The 21,149-nt window shown below is 40.9% G+C and overlaps 1 protein-coding gene across 1 annotated transcript; it reads left to right on the forward strand.

Moving 5' to 3' along the window:
* Positions 1–3,078: 3,078 nt before the first annotated feature.
* On the forward strand, positions 3,079–18,220 carry LOC147181502 (sodium channel protein type 4 subunit alpha B-like). Its single transcript, XM_086089142.1, has 31 exons — positions 3,079–3,469; positions 4,150–4,333; positions 4,884–5,018; positions 5,116–5,233; positions 6,862–6,952; positions 7,095–7,223; positions 7,308–7,390; positions 7,458–7,661; positions 7,740–7,797; positions 7,876–8,017; positions 8,318–8,518; positions 8,599–8,650; positions 8,744–8,979; positions 9,103–9,174; positions 9,264–9,356; positions 9,447–9,812; positions 9,928–10,111; positions 10,179–10,339; positions 10,424–10,493; positions 10,567–10,721; positions 10,809–10,982; positions 11,814–11,927; positions 12,000–12,284; positions 12,481–12,534; positions 12,645–12,782; positions 12,891–12,995; positions 13,077–13,347; positions 14,496–15,120; positions 17,186–17,330; positions 17,395–17,478; positions 17,572–18,220. The coding sequence occupies exons 1-31, from the start codon at positions 3,369–3,371 to the stop codon at positions 17,686–17,688; spliced, it is 4,947 nt and encodes a 1,648-aa protein (XP_085945268.1). The 5' UTR covers positions 3,079–3,368; the 3' UTR covers positions 17,689–18,220.
* Positions 18,221–21,149: the final 2,929 nt, after the last annotated feature.

Consider the following 21,149-nt stretch of genomic DNA (forward strand, 5'->3'; position numbering starts at 1 on the left):
CATATTAGCTTTGTTTGCAATAAAGTAACAACATCTCTGGGGATCATGGGGAAATTTGGTACGTTTGTACATTCATCTTGTTTTTGTAATGTTTATTTTATAGTTTAGTTTATCCATAATACAATGTAGCAAAGACAAAGGCACACACACACAAATATACATTGTAGCAAACAGTATAGCTGTTTTGTTATGCCAATGGTCACTGTCACTTCTGTCATGGGCCAATAGATGGCACCATTTTCCCTAAAACAAAGAGGGAGGAATTCAAAACAAAGGGGGTCCCCAAACAGAACAAGATGAAGCAATAGGCCGTCAATCATGAAGCATAATGTGGCTAGAAAGAGCCAGAGATTTTCATTCCACCCATCATTCCAACAGCGGCTTCCTGTTTTTGTAATTTTTTGTTGGTAAAAAGCTGAAGTATACTGTGCTAAAAGTCATCAACTGGAATCCTTGGGTATATATATATATATATATTAGGGATGCACGATAATATCGGTGGCCGATAATTATCGGCAATTATCAACTGATTTGACGTCAAACAGATAAACCAGATAATGAAGAAATGTTTGCATTTTTTAAACATGGCTGTTTTGTTTTGGCAAACTCAAAAGGAGTTACTAGTTTTCTTTGAAGCAGACATATCAATCAAATTTAGCTTCATGGTGCTTTACACAATGTTTACATGTGTTTGTCCATGTTAGCATTATAGTAGGACTCAAAAGTATAGTTGTATTCAAGTTAATTTTGCAAACAATTATCGGCTGACTTATCGGTTATCCATCATACACAAACTCAAATGTGCGAAGCCTGTTGTAAAATTAATGACGAAGTGGACTGATGAAGAAAAAACTGACTACACAACATGAATATTTGGACTGAACTGACTGGAGTGTCATGGGAGCTTCAGCTGACATTGTGGACGAGCATATGGATCAAGTAACATCCTACATTAGTTTCTGTGAGGACGTGTGTCCCAACAAAAATATTCTGCTCGTTCAAAAACAACAAGCCATGGTTTACTGCCAAACCCAGACAACTCAGGAATGCCAAAGAGGACGCCGTTCGAAGCAGGGCTTGGGATTTGTACAAACGGGCCTGAAGCCAGTTGACAAAAGATATCAACATCGCAAAGAGAAGCTATGCACAAAGGCTGGATAAACAATTTACTGACTTTGTTTGCATCCTTGTGGAGTGACGTGAAATCAAAACTACAGGAGACTATATCCCCAAGCAGAGAACAATATTTGGGGGACTGGCTAATGATCTGAATATGTTTCACACCCCATACCTGCCCACCACCAACTACCACAGTCACACCTCACATTTCACAAACAGGACGTAAGATGGCTCTTTATGCAACAGAAGATCAAAAACTCTTCCGTCTCCCTCCTGCCTGGAACTTTGCGCTAACTAGCTCGTTCCGATCTCCACACAGATCTTCAACAGATCTTTGGAGCAAGTGAGGTCCCACTCCTGTCACGCTGACATCTGGGGTCATGAAGTCCTTTGAACTCCTCATGCTGGCCCACCTAAAGAGTCTCACTTGCCCCCTGTTGGATCTCCTCCCATTTGCCTACCGAACAAACAGGTCGGTTAATGAGACGGTCAACATGGGCCTACATTTCATACTGAAACACCTCAACGGCGCAGGGACCTATGCAAAGATCCTGTTTATGGACTTCAACTCTGTGCTCAACACCATCCCCCTCCTCCAAGCTCCTCCATCCAGGTCAGTGTGTTTCCTTCCTCGTTCTACAGCTTCCCGATGGGCAGGACACAGCAGGTGAGGCTGGGGAGGACAACATCATCACGCACCATCAGCCCCCCCTTTCACAGGATGCGTCCTCTCTCCGCTGCTCTTCTCCCTCTACACAAACAACTGCATCTCAACACACCCAGTTGTCAAACTCCTGGAGTTCGCAGATGATCTCACAGTCATCGACCTCATTAATGATGCTGACGAGTTTGCATGCTGACAGGACGTGAAGCAGCTGGTGCTCTGGTGCGGCCAACGCAACTTGGAGTTGAACACACGGTTGGATGGTGACATTTTGTTGCAGCTTTCTGGAGATTGTTTTGGCTACATTTGGTCACACGGGATCTACTGATGGGATTTCTTGATTGGAAAGGTCTAGAGGTATTCAGGCGTGGGTGTAAATAGTGAGAAGGAAACAGTGAAAATAAACTCAGCCTTAAAAATAAATTGAATTAACAACTGCAGGATTTAACAAGAAGGGAAGGAAATACTTTTTCACGCAGGGCCAGGAAGCTTTGAAGTTGTTGTTGTTTTTCTGAATAAAATCACCATTTAAAAACTGAAATTTAAGTTTTCATGGGTTATCTTTTTCTTTTGATGGTGATAAACATGCACTCATTTGCTCCCAAAAACGTATAAATATGTTCTATTTTAAATGTTTTAAGTGTCCCAAAGACGTATTTATACGGTGTGTGTGTGGGGGGGGGGGGGGTTACTAGGACATACAGAAGGCTTTGATGCAGCCTCTTAAATGCAGAGAACGGTTGAAGAAATGGTAATTATTACACAAACGGCCAGCAGGTGGCAGCAGAGCAAAATGGATCAACCAGGGCCATGTTGAAAAAAAGCTAATTTATCCATAGTTTTATACAGATTGGTGAATAATGATGAAACTTAACTATATTCTAATGTTAATTGCTGCAAAACGGAAACAGATAGAAATCTACTTTTTTTTTTCTGATGAAAGAAGAGACTCTAATCTTTCTTTTGGTAGGTTTTTATATCAATAGAGCACAATATTGCAAAATCAGTCAGAATCCAGTAAAACAGCCGGGAATGAAGGGAGTTGTTTCATGGGGACACTAAGCAGCAAAGTGAAAATTTGTGAAGAGGCCAAATACTTTTTCTTTGCATCCCTTTTCATCCTTATTTTCTGTGTGGTTGTTTCACATGCAGATGTGTATCCTTTTGCTAAACGATGTTTTGCTGCAGCTGAGTGAGCAGCCTGTTTTTTGCAATCGCACTTGGCAGTGCACCCAGTTACACACAAGAGGCTTAATTGATGAAACAGCAAAGCTCTTCATTCTTCCAGATGTTTTTGAACAATACACTGCATATTTCCTGGAAATTGGGTCATCAACAGGAAATCTGTTCATAAAAAGGGGCCATCTATCATGAGGTTCACGAAGGGGCACGCTTTGCACAAAGTGAAACATTCTCATCGAGGATTTGAGACATCGCCATGGTAGCAGAATACTTGACAATGAAGACAGTCATAGGTCGCCTCGACAGGACAAAAAGGGAATGAAGAGCGCAGTGAAGAAGCAGACCATCTGGAGTTAATCAGCACAGACCGAGCGGGAGCATTGCAACGGTGTGAGCTGCAGCCATGAGAAATAAAACAACATTTTGGGACTTTTGCGGGAGTAAAAAGGAGCAAGAAGAACTTGTGAGACGAGCCTGTAAGCTGAAGCCCTTAACACCAGAACAGTAAGTTCCACACAGTCAACAGGTGTGCCTTTTAACGTTGACGTGGGTTCCATTGTGTTTTTTCATGCATGTCCAATGTGGCACTGCATATTTAAAGCATATGTGATCACATTGAATTGGTCTCCAAAACGACAAGGAGTATTTTCTGCTTCAACAAAAGTTATTCAGAGCTCTTGCACGTAAAACTCATGGCAAACTTAGCAAGAAAGTACTGACTGATCGCCTGTTGCACTAATTAGCAAACGGTAAAACATGTTTTTTTTGTATCTGCTTGTTTTGCTCCCACCACCACCCAAGCACACACACATCACACACCCCCATTCTCCATTGATTTTTTTGTGGAAAACACAAACAGTATATTGAATGTTTATCAGATTTTGGGTTGTTTTTCCAATGCATTTCAATCTCCGTCAATTACAGGGTTCGGGTTTCCCCTATTTGTCTTTTCCTATCCCTGCTGTAATTAAACACTGTGAAAACTTCTGTTTCACTCCACTTCTGTAGTCAGCAGTAATGCACATCACATTGTTTGGCCAACTTTTGAGCATGCACCCACCCAATTGGATTTTCAGAAATAATAAATGGAAAAACAAACAAATAAAATAACCATTTTAGAAATAATTTCCAACCCAAATTGTTTGAGTTCTTCGCACTAAAGATGACACTCTTTCCACACACAGGAAAATGTTGCTAAACAACAGTGCCCTGCGGGCACAGTTGCAGGATACTAAGATGGTGTCGCTGCTGCCCCCTATTGGTATGGAGGTCTTCCGGAAATTTACGGCTGGCTCACTGAAGGAGATTCAACGATGCCGTGAAGTCAAAGACAAGGAACGACAGAAAAGTGAAGATGAGAATGTAATGGTAGAGTTCACGATTTGCCTTCAGGCAACAAATGCAGCGGTGCCTTGACTGAGTTTAATACATCGCATAACCACCCTAAAATCTCAAAATAGTCTTTCCTCAAATCATCTTCTTCAATTGAATTGAATGGAAAAGCCATTAATATGTTTCAGCCCCCTCCAAAAAGATTCAAATGTGTGATTTTAATGGTAGTGCAAAGGTTAACATGACTTTGTATCTTGTAAAACCTGAAAGTCGATGTACCGCTGTATACACAAATACATTGATTTTAACACATATCATAGCTTCTTCTTTTTCATCTTTGTCTAACCAGGATGTGTTCATTTGAATGTCTTAATTTTCCTTGATGCAAATATTTTCTCATGCATTTCAATTAAATGAAGAATGTTTATTGAAGGCTTTGATGAGTAAGGAAAGACCTATGCTGAGGTTATTGAAGACTAAATTAAATTAACAGAGTTATAAAAACATGTACTCATTTGCACTGATAGGCGAGGTGAATGTATGGCTGGGAGTTTGCCATCTGATTGGCTAGTTCTGTGATTGACAGGTGACAGAAGAGCAGCAGAATCCAACAGGTGACTTGAAAAGTGGGAAGCCTCTCCCAGTCATCTTTGGTGACCCAGCCCCTGAATTTGTCAACACCCCACTGGAAGAGCTGGATCCCTTCTACCAATCACAGAAGGTCTCTAAACTGTGTCTCTCTAGACATTGGCAGAGCTCCGCGTCTCTGCAGATGCTCATTTTATGGTATATATCCGACCTCTGACCTTTTGCTATAGACGTTCATCGTTCTGGATGGACAAAAGAACATCCATCGATTCAACGCTGATCCTGCATGTTACCTGTTGTCTGCTTTGAACCTCGTGAGGACCACTGCTATCAAGATCCTCCTTCACTCATATCCTTTAGGACATCTGTCCATCTACTGTATGTGTGTAAATTTATGCAGATATTAATACATCTATGCATTGTATATATCGTTATAGATTTAGTTGTCTCTCTACATTTATATGTAAAAGATAATATAACCTTTATTAGTCCCACAATGAGGAAAATTACAGTTCTGCCTTGCTACTTCGCGGTTCACTTATTGCAAATTCACTCTCTTGCGGATTTTTATTTGGGTCTATAACTCATACAGGGGTTTGCCTGATATTTCACGGGTTTTTCAGAGATTATAACTAGGGGTGTGCCAAAAAATCGATTCTCATAAGAATCGTGATTCTCATTTAGTACGATTCAGAATCGATTTTAAATGTCCCAAAATCGATTTTGTTTCAATTATTTTATACTGTCTTCCCTTTGTTTGTGTGTGCCTTTATTGGGAGCGCTGTTCATGTTGTACCCGATTTGGCCACTTAGGGGCAGTGTTGTTCCACGCGGTCTGATACGCTGTTAAGTTGTAGCCACATTAGAGAGTAGAAGGAAAAAGTCACGATCAAGTTATTCCAATAAAAGTTGGGTTTTTTTGCTGCATGGAGCCGTTCTTTTGAGTGATAAAAGTGCCGCGAGTAGCGCACTAATTAGCATTAGCGAGTTTTTATTTATCTCTTTATTTATTATGACATTAATTTAGTTATTTAAACAAAGTAACGTCGCGTAACCCAACATGATTTGCAAGTCACAGGCAAAAGCAATACAAATATGCTGTTTGCCCGTATGTTCAGAATTGTCAATAGTGTATACAGGAAAGTTTTTAAAATGTGTGCAAGAGTAAATAAAAGTTTTGTAAGCACATTGCACATCTATCTATCTATCTATCCATCCATCATCTATCTATCTATCTATCTAACTATCTATCTATCTATCTATCTATCTATCTATCTATCTATCTATCTATCTATCTATCTATCTATCTATCTATCTATCTATCTATCTATCTATCTCTCCATCTAGCTAGTGTTAAAGTAGACAATATTAAGTATTGTACTCTTTGCGTGTTCAATTAACTGAATGGTGAGATTCTGGTGAAGAAGTCCCCTTGCAAAGGTATTTATTAATTATCAGAAGCTTCTGAGGACAAAAAGCTGATGACACTGAAGCCGTGTTCTATCAGGTTGTCTCTGTCGTCCCTCCTGGGGCATCAATACTTATTCAGAATAGTGGGAGACTAGAAGTCTCCTCCCATCAGCCCACAACACAATATAAACAAGAGAATCCCTCTCTCCTCCCTTCTGCAAGTTCAGCAAGTTCCCATAGCTATAAATCAGATTAGAGAAAAACAATCATACATCAGCCTGTCTCTTCCAAAAGAGACAGATACCAGACACATATACTCCCTTATTATCTAAAGAGTGTGAGACACATAAGAATGCTCCCTTGAGCCATACTGAGTTAACTAAATCCAAAACGGCTAAAATATAAATTGAAACTGAAAAACAATGTTAATAACCCAACACTAGCTAGTCAGCTAGCTAAAGCTATCTATCTAGCTAGCTATCTAGCTATCTCGCTAGCTATCTATAGAGCTGTCTGTCTGTTCACTGTATGCTTTCAAGTACGTTTGTTCCTTAAAAAAAATTCCACCTTTTTCCGTGCTTTTATCCTGTTGACCGTTTTGACCAATTGTGTATTCATGACGATGTCCAAGCCTTCGGAGTGGAGAAAGTTTGCAATGTGAGTTAAAGAGAAAATATTGATTTGTCAGCACTTTGCATGTGTCACAACACAAAGTGCATTACCATTGGTTCTCAAGTTCTCATGTCAATCAGCAATTAAAAGCAATCATGTCAAAAGTGGCCTTTGTGTTGGTAAACAGGTCTGCGTTTATCGCCGTCTATGCATTTGAGGTGCTCGTCAAAGTTGCGGCTCGAGGTTTCTGTGTCGGTCAGTTCACCTTCCTCAGGGATCCATGGAACTGGTTGGACGTGACGATCATCAGCACGGCGTAATGCACACTCACACATGCCATGATGATGATGATGATGATGATGATGATGATCACCTGAAGAATAAGGCACTCTGTTTTCAGATATATGGCAGAAATGATAGATTCGGGAATTGTTTCTGCATTGCAAGTCCTTCCCGCACTAAAAATCATCTCAGCGATACCTGGTGTGTGTGCCTGTGTGTGACTGTGTGTGAGCTATCATGAGCCTCAAGTGTTTTTCCACCTTATCAGGTTTGAAGGCAAATCTCGGCGCGTTAATGCAATCAGTGAAGAAGATGGTCCATGTCATCAGCCTGAGCCTGGTCTGCCTCAGTGTCCTAGCTGTGCTTGCGCTGCATTATTTCATGGGTTTCTTGAGGCAAAAGTGTGTGCTGTGGCCACCGAGCAACTACTCATCCGAAGTCTTTGGTTATGAAGATCACATCAGCAATCCTGGTGTGAAACTGATCATTGTTTTTTGTCTATCACGTGTGATATCTGCTTTAAAATGTCATATGTATGTGTGTCTGACAGCCAACTATTACCGTCGGCCTGGAGCCCTTGATGCTCTACCGTGTGGAAACAGATCCGGGTATGTGTACGGGTAACACGCATTCACTGTCGAACACTAGCTGACCAGTGGTGAACGTGCCAACATTGGATTGTTTAGGGCCTGTCCAGAGGGTTATATATGTTTGAGGACGGGGTCAACCCCAAATTATGGCTTCACAAACTACGATTCCTTTGGTTGGGCTTTCCTGGCTGTATTCAGAATGATGACTCTGGACTTCTGGGAGAATCTTTTCCAGCTGGTCAGTGAAAATCTCATTCCAGATAACATAACTCATAGGTGTCAAACTCCGGTCCTTGAGGGCCGCAGTCCTGCAGGTTTTGGATGTTTCCGTTCTCCAACACAAGCTGATTCCAATCAGCAGGATCGTTATCAGGCTTATGCAGAGCTTGCTGATTAGCTGATCATATATCAGCTGTGTTGGAGAACGGAAACATCCAACACCTGCAGGACTGCGGCCCTCCAGGACCGGAGTTTGACACCTATGACGTAACTACTCCGATCCCAGTTGGTGACCTGGTCCACTGGTTTGTCTCTACAGACATTGCGCTCAGCTGGTAAAGCCTACACCATCAGCTTCGTGTTCGAGATGGTGGTGAGCTCCTTTTCCCTTTGCAGTCTCATTGTGGCAGTGGTTGCCATGGCGTTAGTGGAGCAGAAGAAGGCGGAGACGGTTGAGGCCAAGCGGAAGAGCAAAGAGTATGATCACATATTGGAGATGCTGAAGAATAAAGAGAAGGAGGTCAGATGACGTGGAACTTATTACGTCATGTTCTAGATACAATTCAGTTGACAGGAGTGCGTACATGTGTGTGTGTGTAGGTGCTTAGCAGTGCTTGCCTCACTGAGAAGCAGAATTCAGCAGCAGCAGCAGGTGTTCATACACAAACACACATGATGTCACATGATCATAACGTGATGGCGCTTTGCTCAACTCCTCTTTCCTAACTTTTTGCTGTCTTTTCAGAGTGTGAGGATGAGCAACGGCCACGTTCGCCATGCTGCCACACTTTCACCAACATCTTCCTCAAGTGGACCTGTTGCAGCGGTTCCAGGGCTAAACAGCAACTCCGCCATTTTGTCACTCACCCCTTCTTCGAGCTCACCATCGTCATGTGCATTTTGCTTAACATCATTTTCATGGCCATGGAGCATTATCCTATGACGGAAAAGTTTGAAGAGATGTTCACAATGGCAAATCTGGTCAGTCTGGAGTCCATTTTGGACTTGTCTCTGTTTCCACTCCAGATACACATCCTATCAGGCTTTCACAAAGTTGTTTATTATGTTACAAATTAACACTCATTGACCTCTCTCCCTCTTCAGGTCTTCACAGTGATTTTTGCAGTTGAAGTGGCCCTAAAACTTTTGGCCATGGGTCCCTACTCCTTCTTCCAGGTTAAAATTTCTCTTTTCAGCAACTTTATGAACTTAACTGCAACAACAAAAAGCAAATCTGATTTATTTTGTCGTTCTTGTGATTCCAGATCCGTTGGAACATCTTCGACAGTGTCATTGCTGCCATTCCTTTGATTGAGTTAGGATTGGCAGACGTTTCTGGATTGGGCATTTTTAGACTGGTGAGTTTCATTCACTTGACTCATTCCACCTTTTCCCATGCCTGAGTTCCCTCATGATCAATAAAGTGTCTCTCTTGATTGTCTCCCTAGTTCCGTTTGTTGAGAGTATTTAGGTTGGCCAGGTGGTGGCCAACCTTCAACGCTTTACTCAAGCTCATTGGAAGTTCGTTGGGGGTTCTGAGGCACTTCACCCTCCTTCTGGCCGTCATCACCTTTACATTTGCGGTGATTGGAATGCACCTTTTTGGAAAGGACTACCAAGCCAATGTGTGTCGCATCTCAGAAAGCTGCTCGCTTCCTCGCTGGCACATGGTCGATTTCTTCCACGCCTTCTTCAGCACCTTCCGAGCGCTTTGCGGAGAGTGGATTGAGCAACTGTGGGATTGCATGCAGGTCGCAGGTCAGCCCGGATGTCTTATCTTCTTCATATCGCTGGTTGTCATCGGAAAGCTGGCGGTGAGTCACCACAGAGAAAACGACTTTTGTGAAATTCTTCAACTGCTGCTTATCCACTACCCAGACCTATTCTAGATTCTTGGATTTGTTTAACGTGTTCCTCATCTCCATGCAGGTTTTAAATCTGTTCCTGGCCTTGTTGATAAAGTCGGCCAATGGAGATCGTCAGGCAGCTTCAGGAGGACAAAACAATCTGCTGATCGCCTTAAAATGGATCTGCGGGGCTATGATCGGCACAAAGAAGGAGCGCATGTGCAAGAAGACGGGATCCCAATCAAAAATCTATCTCAATCCTCCTGGTAGGAGCCAAATTGTATTTTATTCCTGCGGCAGGGTCCACATCATGCAACACAATGTCATTTTCAGTCTTAGGACTCAAGAGTGATGAGGTGGACCAGAAGGAGTTCTTGGCACTTACTTTCGTGAGCTCAGAAGAGCCAGAATCAGAGGTCAAGGCCCTCGGCTACAAAGGTGCATCCCAAACATCTGGAAATGAAGACGACGATGATGAAGAAAAGGACTTGCAAGTTAGCTCATCGACTTGGTCATCATTATGACAGCTGCAAAAGCAACAGACCATGGTGTTAAAAAATATATCTCTTCTTTGCTAGCACGGCGTTTCATTAGTGGGCATGCACAAACGCGATGACCGAGACACACCGGCCAAGTGTTTCTGCGACCGTATGAACACACGCACACACAAATGTTAGCATTTAAAAACAGGAGCCATTCACAGCCTGTGTGTGTGTTTCAGAGTGTTACCAGTGCTGTCCAGTCTTGAACATGGACTCATGCCAGACAGGACTCCGAATCTGGCTGAATGTGAGGCGAGCGTGTGCTTCCGTGGTTGATCACAAATATTTTGAGGCTTTCATTACCTTTGTGATCCTGCTGAGCAGTGCAGTTCTGGTCAGTCTCCTTTTGATGCCCAACTCCTGTTACGCTGGAACAAGTAAATATTAAAATGTTGATGATTGCCAACGTTTCTGGACGCAGGCCATTGAAGACATCTATCTGGAGCAGCGACCGTTGCTCAAGACCATTTTGGAGTACGCCGACCATGTGTTCACGTGTGTCTTTGTGCTGGAGATGCTTCTGAGGTGGTTCGCTGGTGGATTCAAAAAGTACTTTACCAGCGTCTGGTGCTGGATAGACTTCCTCATTGTGCTTGTAAGCCACATATAGTATCTTTTTTTTTTTTTTTTGAGAGAGCTCGGTGTTGTTCATTCGGTAATCTTACCGATTCGATATGTCATCATCATCATTGCTCTTCTTTTTTATTATGTGCGTGAGTGTGCTCATTAATTCACCTAAAACCTATTGAAAATCCCATACCCTTTACCTAAACCGAATACTTCAGAATCCTGCTAATTGTGAAGTTGTCAGGAGACCCGAGGAAGGATCAAAGAAAAGAAAGAAGAGTAAGATCTAGCACCGACCAGACATCACCTACTACCCACCGGGTTACCAACCAGAATCTTTCACCAACCCTAGAAACATCTAAATTCCAACAAATTAGGGAGAACTCAAGAGACCAAAGGAGAGACTGACGAGAGGAAAGAAGGATAGATGAAGCAGATTGTGTTTGAATTTCGGTAGATGCTGGTGTGGTGGATCTGGCATGCATGAAAACCTCCACCAAAGAGGGGAGCCGTCGACCCCGGCCAGGACAGAGCAAGCGCAACACCTCAGGGCCCCCCATATAGTATCATAAACATTTACATTTGAGATGCATACAATAGTAATGCACAACACATCATGATTCCAAGCTAGCTGACAGGATACAAATATGACCAAATACTCCGATTTTTTTTTAGAAAACCAGACGATGGTTCCAAATGCTGAGAGGGACTTTTACTTAAGAAAAATGTGTAATAGTACAGTAAGATCAAGTCTCTCATACAGACTCGATAGCTTTTACGAAATAGAAAGATCATCAAGTGCAAAGTTCATATAATCGGCTGAATCTAACGTGAACAAATCTTTGTGGTCATCTGCCAGATATCTCTGCTTTCCACGTCTGTTACCATCGTGGGAATTTCTCATCTTGAGGCCATCAAGTCTCTGAGAACTCTGAGACCTGTGAGAGTCTTGTCTCGCTTTGATTGCACCAAGGTGAGCAAACGCCAAGACGCCACTTAACCACGCAAACTAACCTGTTCACAAGTCCTCTTCACTCATCCTCAGGTGGTGGCGACAACACTGTTTGGAGCCATCCCGTCCATCTTTGACGTGCTGCTCGCTTGTCTGGCTCTCTGGTTGATATTCAGCATCATGGGAGTGCAAATGTTTGCAGGAAAATTTTCTTACTGCTGGAATGGCACTTCTGAAGAGGTATTTCACACCACGAGTGTCGACAACAAGTCGGAGTGTTTCATTCTGGGAGAAGAAAACTTCACTGAAGTCCGCTGGAGGAATCTCGAAATCAATTTTGACAACGTGCCGAATGGCTTCCTGTCACTTCTGCAAGTGGTCAGTCCGAAGTATAAAGAATGCTTACATACACTGTGTGTAATAGATTTTATAAATGGCTCCCAGTACAATGCGCTACAAATGTACACAACCACAGTAATAAATTTGCATCCAACGGTTCAAGCCTCCAGCATAGATATATCAATAACAAACAAAAGATTGATCGATCGATTGATTGATTGTTTCTTTTTTATAGGCAACTTTAAAAGGCTGGCTCAGCTTACTGTATGCGGCAATGGACTCCAGAAAGGTTAGCCCGTCTCTGCGGACATTCTTACTGCTAACAGAATAAAGTGCAAATAATTACCAGTAGCTAGCATGCATTGCGCGTGCATGTGACACATGTGTCTGTGTATATAGATTGAGATGCAGCCAGAGTATGAGGCAAGTGTATACCAGTCCCTCTACTTCATCCTTTTCATCATCATTGGCGTCTTCTTCGCTTTCAACTTCCTCGTCGGTGCCATCATCGAGCACCTCAGGCAGCAGAAAGCCAAGATGGGTTTCCGCACACTTCACACATTCACACACATAATGTTGCATTGTTCTTCTTCTTGTGTCCTTGCATTCATTTCAAGAGGATTTGTTTTTTGTTTTCTATTTTACTTGGGAGGAACAGGTATTTTCATGACACAGGAACAGATGAAAGGGTACAATTTGCTGAAGGCTTTAGGTCGCAAGAAAGAACGGAGGTCCGTTCCCCGGCCTCGAGTGAGTCCAGCTCCTACTCTGCTTGAACAGACACATGTTGCCATACATCGTTTGAGGCATTTTTTCTGTGCCCATCATCAGAACAAGATTCAGGCGTTTCTCTTTGACCTCGTGACCAAACCCGCCTTTGATATCTTATTCATGGCGTTCGCTTGCCTCCAAGTGGTCGTCATGATGGTGGAAACGTATGACCAAAGCTTAGAAAAGGAATTTATTATATTCTGGATAAGCTTTGCCATCATAGTCATCTTCACTCTCGAGTGCGTGCTGAAGATCATCGCACTCCGAAAGCACTACTTTGCATTTGGATGGAACATCTTTGACTTTGTCCTGGTCATCCTGTTCATTTTGGGTGAGTCAGATGATGGTGTACATTTTACATTTTGCACATGGTTAATCTTGTAGAGTGGTTTGAGGGATTTATTACAAAGCTCATATGTCAATGACAATCAAGCAGGGTTATTATAGTTTTGGAATTTTTCATTTTAGTTTGTTTTTATTTTGTTTTGAGTTTTGGTTTTTTAAATTATTTAATTTTGTTTAGGCGGCACGGTGGCTGACTGGTTAGCACGTCCGCCTCCCAGTGCAGAGGACGTGAGATCGAGTCCGGGCTTCGGCCTTCCTGGGTGTAGTTTGCATGTTCTCCCCGTGCTTGCGTGGGTTTTCTGCGGGTACTCCGGTTTCCTCCCACATTCCAAAGACATGCATGGCAGGTTAATTGAACACTCCAAATTGTCCATAGGTGTGGATGGTTGTTCGTCACTGTGCGCCCTGCAATTGGCTGGCAACCAGTTCAGGGTGTACCCCGCCTACTGCCCAAAGCCAGCTGGGATAGGCTCCAGCGACCCTTGTGAGGACAAGTGGTTAAGAAAATGGATAGATGGATGGATAGTTTTAATTAGTTTTCAAGGTGGTCCTGTTAGCTTTTATTAGTTTTTGTTATTTCATAAATGCTTAGTTTTAGTTTAGTTTTAATTAGTTTCAGTATTAGTTTTAGTTTTGTTTTTAAGTGTGTATTACTTGTGCGCAATATTTAAAAAACACCATGGGAGCAACGTCATCTGAAGGTGCTTTTCTATTGGCTGCTGCTAGATGGCGCCACTTATGTGTGACACACTTTCAAACGTCCTTATTCCGGTTAATATCAAAATGAATCTACTTAAAATCACATTTCAAATCATCCCCAAAGGCTCATGCATTCAATTAATTACCAAAGATTAAAACAAAGGTGATTTTTGCTATAATTAGTTAGTTTTGTAAACATAAAATGTAGTTTCAGTTAGTTTTGGTTTTTATTTTATTTCGTTAACGAATTTGTTTTTTGAGTTTTAGTTTTTGGGTTAATTTTAGTTAACTAAAATAACTTTGCAATCGAGTGATCAGTAGCGTCTGTGGCAGTTAGTATGTATATCCCAGACAATACGTGGCCTACAGTAGATTGCCGTAGCTCAGTATTGATATATAGAACTGCCCCTTTGATTGACTTGTTTTATCTTTCAGGGTTGTTCCTGGAAGACTTGATGGAAAGGTACTTCGTGTACTCGCCTGCGTTCCCCAGCGTGATTCGATTCACTCGCGTCTGCAGAATCCTTCATCTCTTCCGTTTTACTAAGGGCGTACGAAGACTGCTCTACGCATTGATGAGGTCACTTCCTGCCCTTTTCAACATAGGGCTCTTCCTCTTCATCATCATGTTCACATACTCCGTAATTGGCATGAAAAACTTTGCTTATGTGAAGAAAGAAGCTATGATAGATGACATGTTCAACTTCGAGACATTTGTGAACAGCATGATCTGCTTGTTCACGATTATGACGTCCGCCGGGTGGGACGGTTTTCTCCTTCCGGTCATGAGAACGCCACCGGACTGCGATCCGTACATGGAAAACGCTGGAACGTCTGTCGTAGGAGACTGCGGTAGGCCGGCGGTGGGCATCGTCTTCTTCTCGTCCTACGTTATCATCTGTATCCTGGTGGCGGTCAACATGTACATTGTCGTCATTTTGGAAAACTTCAATATGGCAACCGAGGAGAGCGCTGACGAGCTCAGCGAGTCCGACTTTGAGATGTTTTGTGAGACCTGGGAGAGGTTTGACCCACACGCGTCACACTTGATTCACTCCAGGTGAGTTACACCTACAAGATTTTTATCCAGCATAGTATTAATTGTGACCAATTGTGATTCAGGCCTCTCTGGCACACATAATTAGATAAGTGACTTGAGCTAGACCATTATATCTCTGTGATCTTTATTCTTGCTATTACTGCTTCCAATTATTTTGCACCCTCGCACACTTTCCAGTTGAAGACAATTAAGACCGTGGAGTCACACATAGGAAAGGTAGCAACGATGTTTAGGTTATGCTGCGCTCCCGCATGACTTGGACACATTTGACCTTCTTCTGCGCATGTGTGGTTGAAGGGCTACATAGCTGCACTGTAAAAAGAAATTTATGATCATTTAAAAAGCAATTTTTTAGGAGCTGGGGCGCCCAAAAAATTCAGTGAAATAACAGAAACATATTCTTACTAACATCTCATAAAAATTGTTGTTTCCATAATTAAAATGCAGATGTTATATTTTAATATATTGCCTTATTTTCAGGCAGTTTTTAATGTTTAATTAGAAACATTATCACATTTTAAAACAATTAAATTACCTAGAAATATAGTAAGTAAACATATTTTGAATATTAATACTTAAAATTGCAGAAATGTGCTGTTATTAGTTGTTTTCAATGACATGATTTTATGGAAAGAGTTTGTATAATCATTTGTGTTTGATGTAACAGTATATGACACCAAAAAAAAAAAGATTTATCTTTCAAAACATGTAAAAAAAAAAAAAAAACTACACATTGGGTTTAAAATTGCAACAATTTACTGTTATGGTAATTCATTTATATAGCGCTTTTCCACCTTAGGAGGCCCTCAAACCGTTTTACATTTTGAGTACTCAATTAGCTTTGATGACGCAGCATCAAGAGTTCAGTATCTTGCTCAAGGGTACTGCAACATGGTCACAAAGAACCCTCAAACTCAGGGAAATTAGATGGCCACTGATCCACTTTTTTTAGTAATTTCAGATCACATGAAATTAGTAGTTATAGTAGTGGAAATCTTTGAATGTCTCACGATTCGATTCAGATTTTTGTGTCTGTGATTCGATTCAGAATCGATTTTCGATTAAAAACGATTTTTGATTCAAAATGATTTAATTGACAATGATTTTTGCTTCAATCTATAGATGTGCAAGGAATCGTAATGATCTACTCCAGTCTGACTTGCTAATGCTAATTAGTGCGCTACTCGCTGCACTTTTATCACTCAAAAGAACGGCTCCACACTGCAAAAAAACTACTTTTATTGGAATAACTTGATTGTGACTTTTTCCTTCTACTCTCTAATGTGGCTACAACTTAATAGTGTATTAGACCTCATGGAACCACACTGCCCTTCAGTGGCCAAACTAGGTGCAACATGAACAGCGCTCCCAATAAAGGCACACACAGACAAAGGCAAGACCGTATAAAATAATTTAAATCAAATAGATTTTAGGACATTTCAAATCGATTCTAAATCGTACTAAATGCGAATCGCGATTCTTATGAGAATCGATTTTTGGGCACACCCCTAGTTGGTAGTGCTGATGCCCCATAAGCAGAGGCAGCATCCCAAAGTTCAAGTCCAATTCTTTGCTTTGCATATTATTCACCCTCTCAAGCGTTCCCCTTTCCCTCTGTCTCTTTAGATGTCCTTTCAAAATAAATGGTAATACAATGTCAATGAATGGCACCCTCTAGGACATTACAGTAATTGTAGTTATTTTCAATTAAAAACATTTGTCATTTTACTGAGAATTAATTCATCATAGTTTTGTTTTTGTTTTTTACTATTAATTTCGCTGTAATTTTAAATGTGTTTCTCCTTTCTTGGGTGGGGGTGGGGGGGTTACAGTTATTTTATTTTTATTTTTTTATTTTTTTACAGTGTGTCAGTTGTTTTGGCATAATTAAATAGTTAAACTTGTAAAATACAGTCTTCTAGTAGTTAATGTGAGTATAGCAAAAATTACAGATAAAAGATCCAGCAGTAGTTCACACAGAACTTTTCACAACAAAAGGTGTCATATGGTGTCACATGTAACTGCTCTGTGACTGCACTAGCTAATTAACTGTACTGCCCTTTAGCCAGTTGTCAGATTTCTGTGACAATCTGAAAGATCCACTGAGGATTGCCAAACCAAACCAAATCAAAGTGATCAGCATGGATTTGCCTCTGGTTTCTGGGGACAAGATCCACTGTGTGGACCTCCTCGTGGCCCTCACCGCTCAGGTCCAGTCATCACATTTTGTATTGTTTTTAATTTTGCATTGCTCAAAATTCTATGTGTGTACAGGCGCGGGGATTTGCAGGAGATATGGAGAATTTAAAAGCCCGCATGGAGGAAAGGTTCAAGGCCCGCGGCCCTTCCAAAGTCATGGTCAGTTCTCCTCTCGACTCTTGTCTGACATGACATCATTCTTTTACCTCGTTTCAGCCCTTGGTGTTAATTCTAACTCGATGTCACCCGCAGGGGTCTAATCAACCAATCAGCAGCACTCTGAGAAGGAAGCGGGAAGATGTCGCTGCAACTGTCATCCAGAGAGCATACAGGAAACATGCGGCGCAGTCGCCAGTCAAAAGGAATTAAGGCAACGGTGTTGGAGATGAAGAGCAGTCGGTCCCGGTGCACCTTGCAGTGATAATGTCTGATTTCAGTGTCGTCTTTTTCCTTGATGAAGTTCAACACTTGCGGATCAACAAAATGTTACCCTGGAGAATTGGATACTATGATATCTTACTAACAGTATTAATCTTGCATAATACTTTATTAACCAAAACGTGAAAAGAAGAAGAAAACAATTTCAATCCAGCATAGTATGCGCTTTGAAGCCTCAACATCATATTGTCTGGTATTTACTGTAGACCATTAACATTGTAACTAAAGGGCAAAAAAAATAATCCATGTACCATCTATATAGTTATACAAGTATATATTTTTGTATTATTATTGCACAACAAATGTGAGGACAAGTCAGAGTTCTTGTTGACACATGATTGGATTGTTTGGAGAGGTTAAAAATGATTGTGTGTGATATTTTTGACCAACTTTTGGAGCCTAACTTTTTTTTATCCATTACTGAAATATGAATAAATTGTACTTTGTGCTATGTTTTGATGAACACGTTTGAAGACGTGCCTTATTTGGGGATCTTGAACATGTCCGCCGCACCTGCTTTATGCATGGGAAATCAAGGTCACCTCACCGTCTTGTTGATCGCAGCCATTCGTCACCATGGAAAACAAAAGGAGGGAACTGCTGGTTAAATGCAAGGCTTTGGTATCGGCTGTCGGACGGCGATGAATATTGTGAAGGTCACAGTGATGACTCCAAGAGTACAAACAGTCGGCTGTAAGGCGACACTTCCCAGATGGAAGCCGAGCTCCCGAGTGATGATATTCAGCGCAAGTTCATGCGTGAATTTACATCATTTTGTTACATACCACAAAAAAAACTCAACCTCTGCTCCTTTAAAGAGGGAGCAAAGCATGAACCTGGTAAAAAAAAAATATATTTTTAATACAATTAAAAAACAGCACATAGACCCATTTTCAGTTTGTAAACAAAGATGATGTAATCAGGACGCACATGCATTGTTGAAGCAGAAAGGACGACGGGTTTTGTTAACATGTACACAAGCCAACTAACCGTAAAGGATCACAAATTTTTTTTCAAAATAACCAACGTCTGGGAAGCAACTTACTGATCCTTATGAAATTATAGAGTGGGAGGAAAATGTTACAAAGTGGTCCAATTTCCAAACATTTATTTAGGAGCGAAAGCTAGTGTTTACACTACAGAGAAAAACGTTTTAGTTTTTTGTATGCTTACAAATATGCGATGTGCGGCAATGTACAGACCATACAACAACATGATTTCGATTCAGAGTTTTATGTTTTACGAGCAAAAGTTTTGCTATGCGAAAGACAAGGACACGAACAGAAATGTAAAATGTTTAGACCATCATCAACAGAAAGGACAACTATATCCATCCATCCATTTTCTGAACTGCTTATCCTCCTCACAGCTAACTGTACTTCCATGTCAGGGTGACTACAATGCGTTTAGCCAACTGGCACTCAAAATAATCAAATAGATTAAGTACACAATACTCAAAAGTTTTATGAAAACTACTACTAACTTTTTTTAAGTTGGTGTAACTTTGTATGCTTTTATGAGTCATTTGTACTAAAAAGTTTGGATTAAATTGAACTATACTAGTTTTGGGGTAACTTAAAAACATAAATTAGCTGACGTTTCATCATTTATTTTACTTATTAAGTTGTCATTTTATTTTAACCCTCTAGTTGACATTGTAAATGATCATTTGTTCTCAGTTTCCTGGTTTAAATACATTAATAATAATTTATGTTAGATTATAAACACATGTTCATAATGGCCAACTGTTTAAGATGTCTGCCTCCTAGTCCAAAGGTTGTGAGTTCGAAACCGGCCCTCTGGCCTTCCTGGCTGGAGGTTGAATGTTCTCTACGTTCCTGCGTGCGTTTTCTCGGGGTACTCCAGTTTCCTCCCACGTTCCGAAAAATATGCATGGTATGTTAATTGAACACTGAGTTGTCCCTAGATTGTTTGTGTGTGCCCTGCGATTGGCTGGCAACCAGTTCAGGGTGTACCCCGCCTACTTCCCGAAGACAGCTGGGATAGGCTCCAGCATTCCCAGGATTCTCGTGAGGACACACAGTGTACTTATGGTTTGGACTTCTGTTAACTTATTCCAGTGGTTTTATAACATTTATAAGTTAGTAACTGAGAATAATTGAGTTGCTGTGACAGAAAGCTTCTAAGTAACTATGTATAATTAAAAAAAATATTTGGTGTAATAAAACCATTCAAGTTCTGCAAAACTTTAAACTTTTGAGTTGATCAACTCGAAAAAAAATGTCCCCTGTGGTGTTTCTGAAATGGTCTGTTTCCTCTTGGAATTGATTTTTTTTAAATTCCTTTCTACTCCTACGCCCGTACACACAATGGTTTGGTATGTTGTTGTTGTTTGAAACTATTCAAATACTGTAACAACTCTATGCTAAAAATTTCAAAACAAATCTTCAATGGCACAACTCGTATGTCTCTCATTGTTTTGAGTCATTGGTTCACGCGCAACCTTTGATGGTGTAAACGGAAAATTCATCTATACAGCTGCTTGTGCTTGAGCTTTTTTTTTCTCACCAAGTTCATGCTGTGCTCCACCTTTAAAGAAGCAAATATTGAGCCTTGCCCCCCTCCTCATGTTATCTTTGAATATCGTTGTGCATTCATGAAAAGGAGTGGTAATATGATGCTGTAGATCAACTTTAGCCAGTATGTTGGTTAAAGTAATCTTATTTATGCCTATCAACTTAATGATACCAACTTACAATATTGTTACTGTTGTACTGACTGTAGTAATAGTAGCTAGAATTTGAATAGTCCATTACAGGGTCACCAACCTTTTTGAAGGTGAGCGCTACTCTTTTACTGATTAATAGGGGTGTGCCAAAAAATGGATTCTCATCTCATCTCAGTACGATTTAGAATAGATTTTAAATGTCCTAAAATCGATTTAATTTAAATTATTTTATACTGTCTTCCCTTTGTTTGTGTGTGCCTTTATTGGGAGCGCTGTTCATGTTGTACTTGCTTATTTGGCCACTGAGGGGCAGTGTGGTTCCACACAGCCTGATACACTGTTAAGTTGTAGCCACATTAGAGAGTAGAAGGAAAAAGTCACGATCAAGTTATTCCAATAAAAGGTTGTTTTTTTTGCAGTGTGGAGCCGTTCTTTTGAGTGATAAAAGTGCCACAAGTAGCGCGCTAATTAGCATTAGCGAGTCCGACTGGAGTAGATCATTACGATTTCTTGAACATCTATAGATTGAAGCAAAAATCATTATCAATCAAATCATTTTGAATCAAAATCGTTCTTAATCGAAAATCGATTCTGAATCAAATCATGTACCCAAAAATCTGAATCGAATTGAATCGTGAGACATTCAAAGATTCCCACTCCTACTGATTAATGTGATGTGATACCAGTTTGATGCACACTTCTC

The sequence above is a fragment of the Leptonotus elevatus genome, chromosome 1, assembly GCF_054856555.1.
Source record: "Leptonotus elevatus isolate MCC_2025b chromosome 1, RoL_Lele_1.0, whole genome shotgun sequence".
Classification (NCBI taxonomy): domain Eukaryota; kingdom Metazoa; phylum Chordata; class Actinopteri; order Syngnathiformes; family Syngnathidae; genus Leptonotus; species Leptonotus elevatus.

Excerpts from the sequence above, each read along its gene's own strand:
- LOC147181502 (XM_086089142.1), top strand. The coding sequence starts at position 3,369 with ATGAGAAATAAAACAACATTTTGGGACTTTTGCGGGAGTAAAAAGGAG. Across the intron at positions 4,334-4,883 it reads GTGAAGATGAGAATGTAATG|GTGACAGAAGAGCAGCAGAA; the intron begins GTAGAGTTCACG and ends TGTGATTGACAG. Across the intron at positions 8,980-9,102 it reads TGTTCACAATGGCAAATCTG|GTCTTCACAGTGATTTTTGC; the intron begins GTCAGTCTGGAG and ends CTCCCTCTTCAG.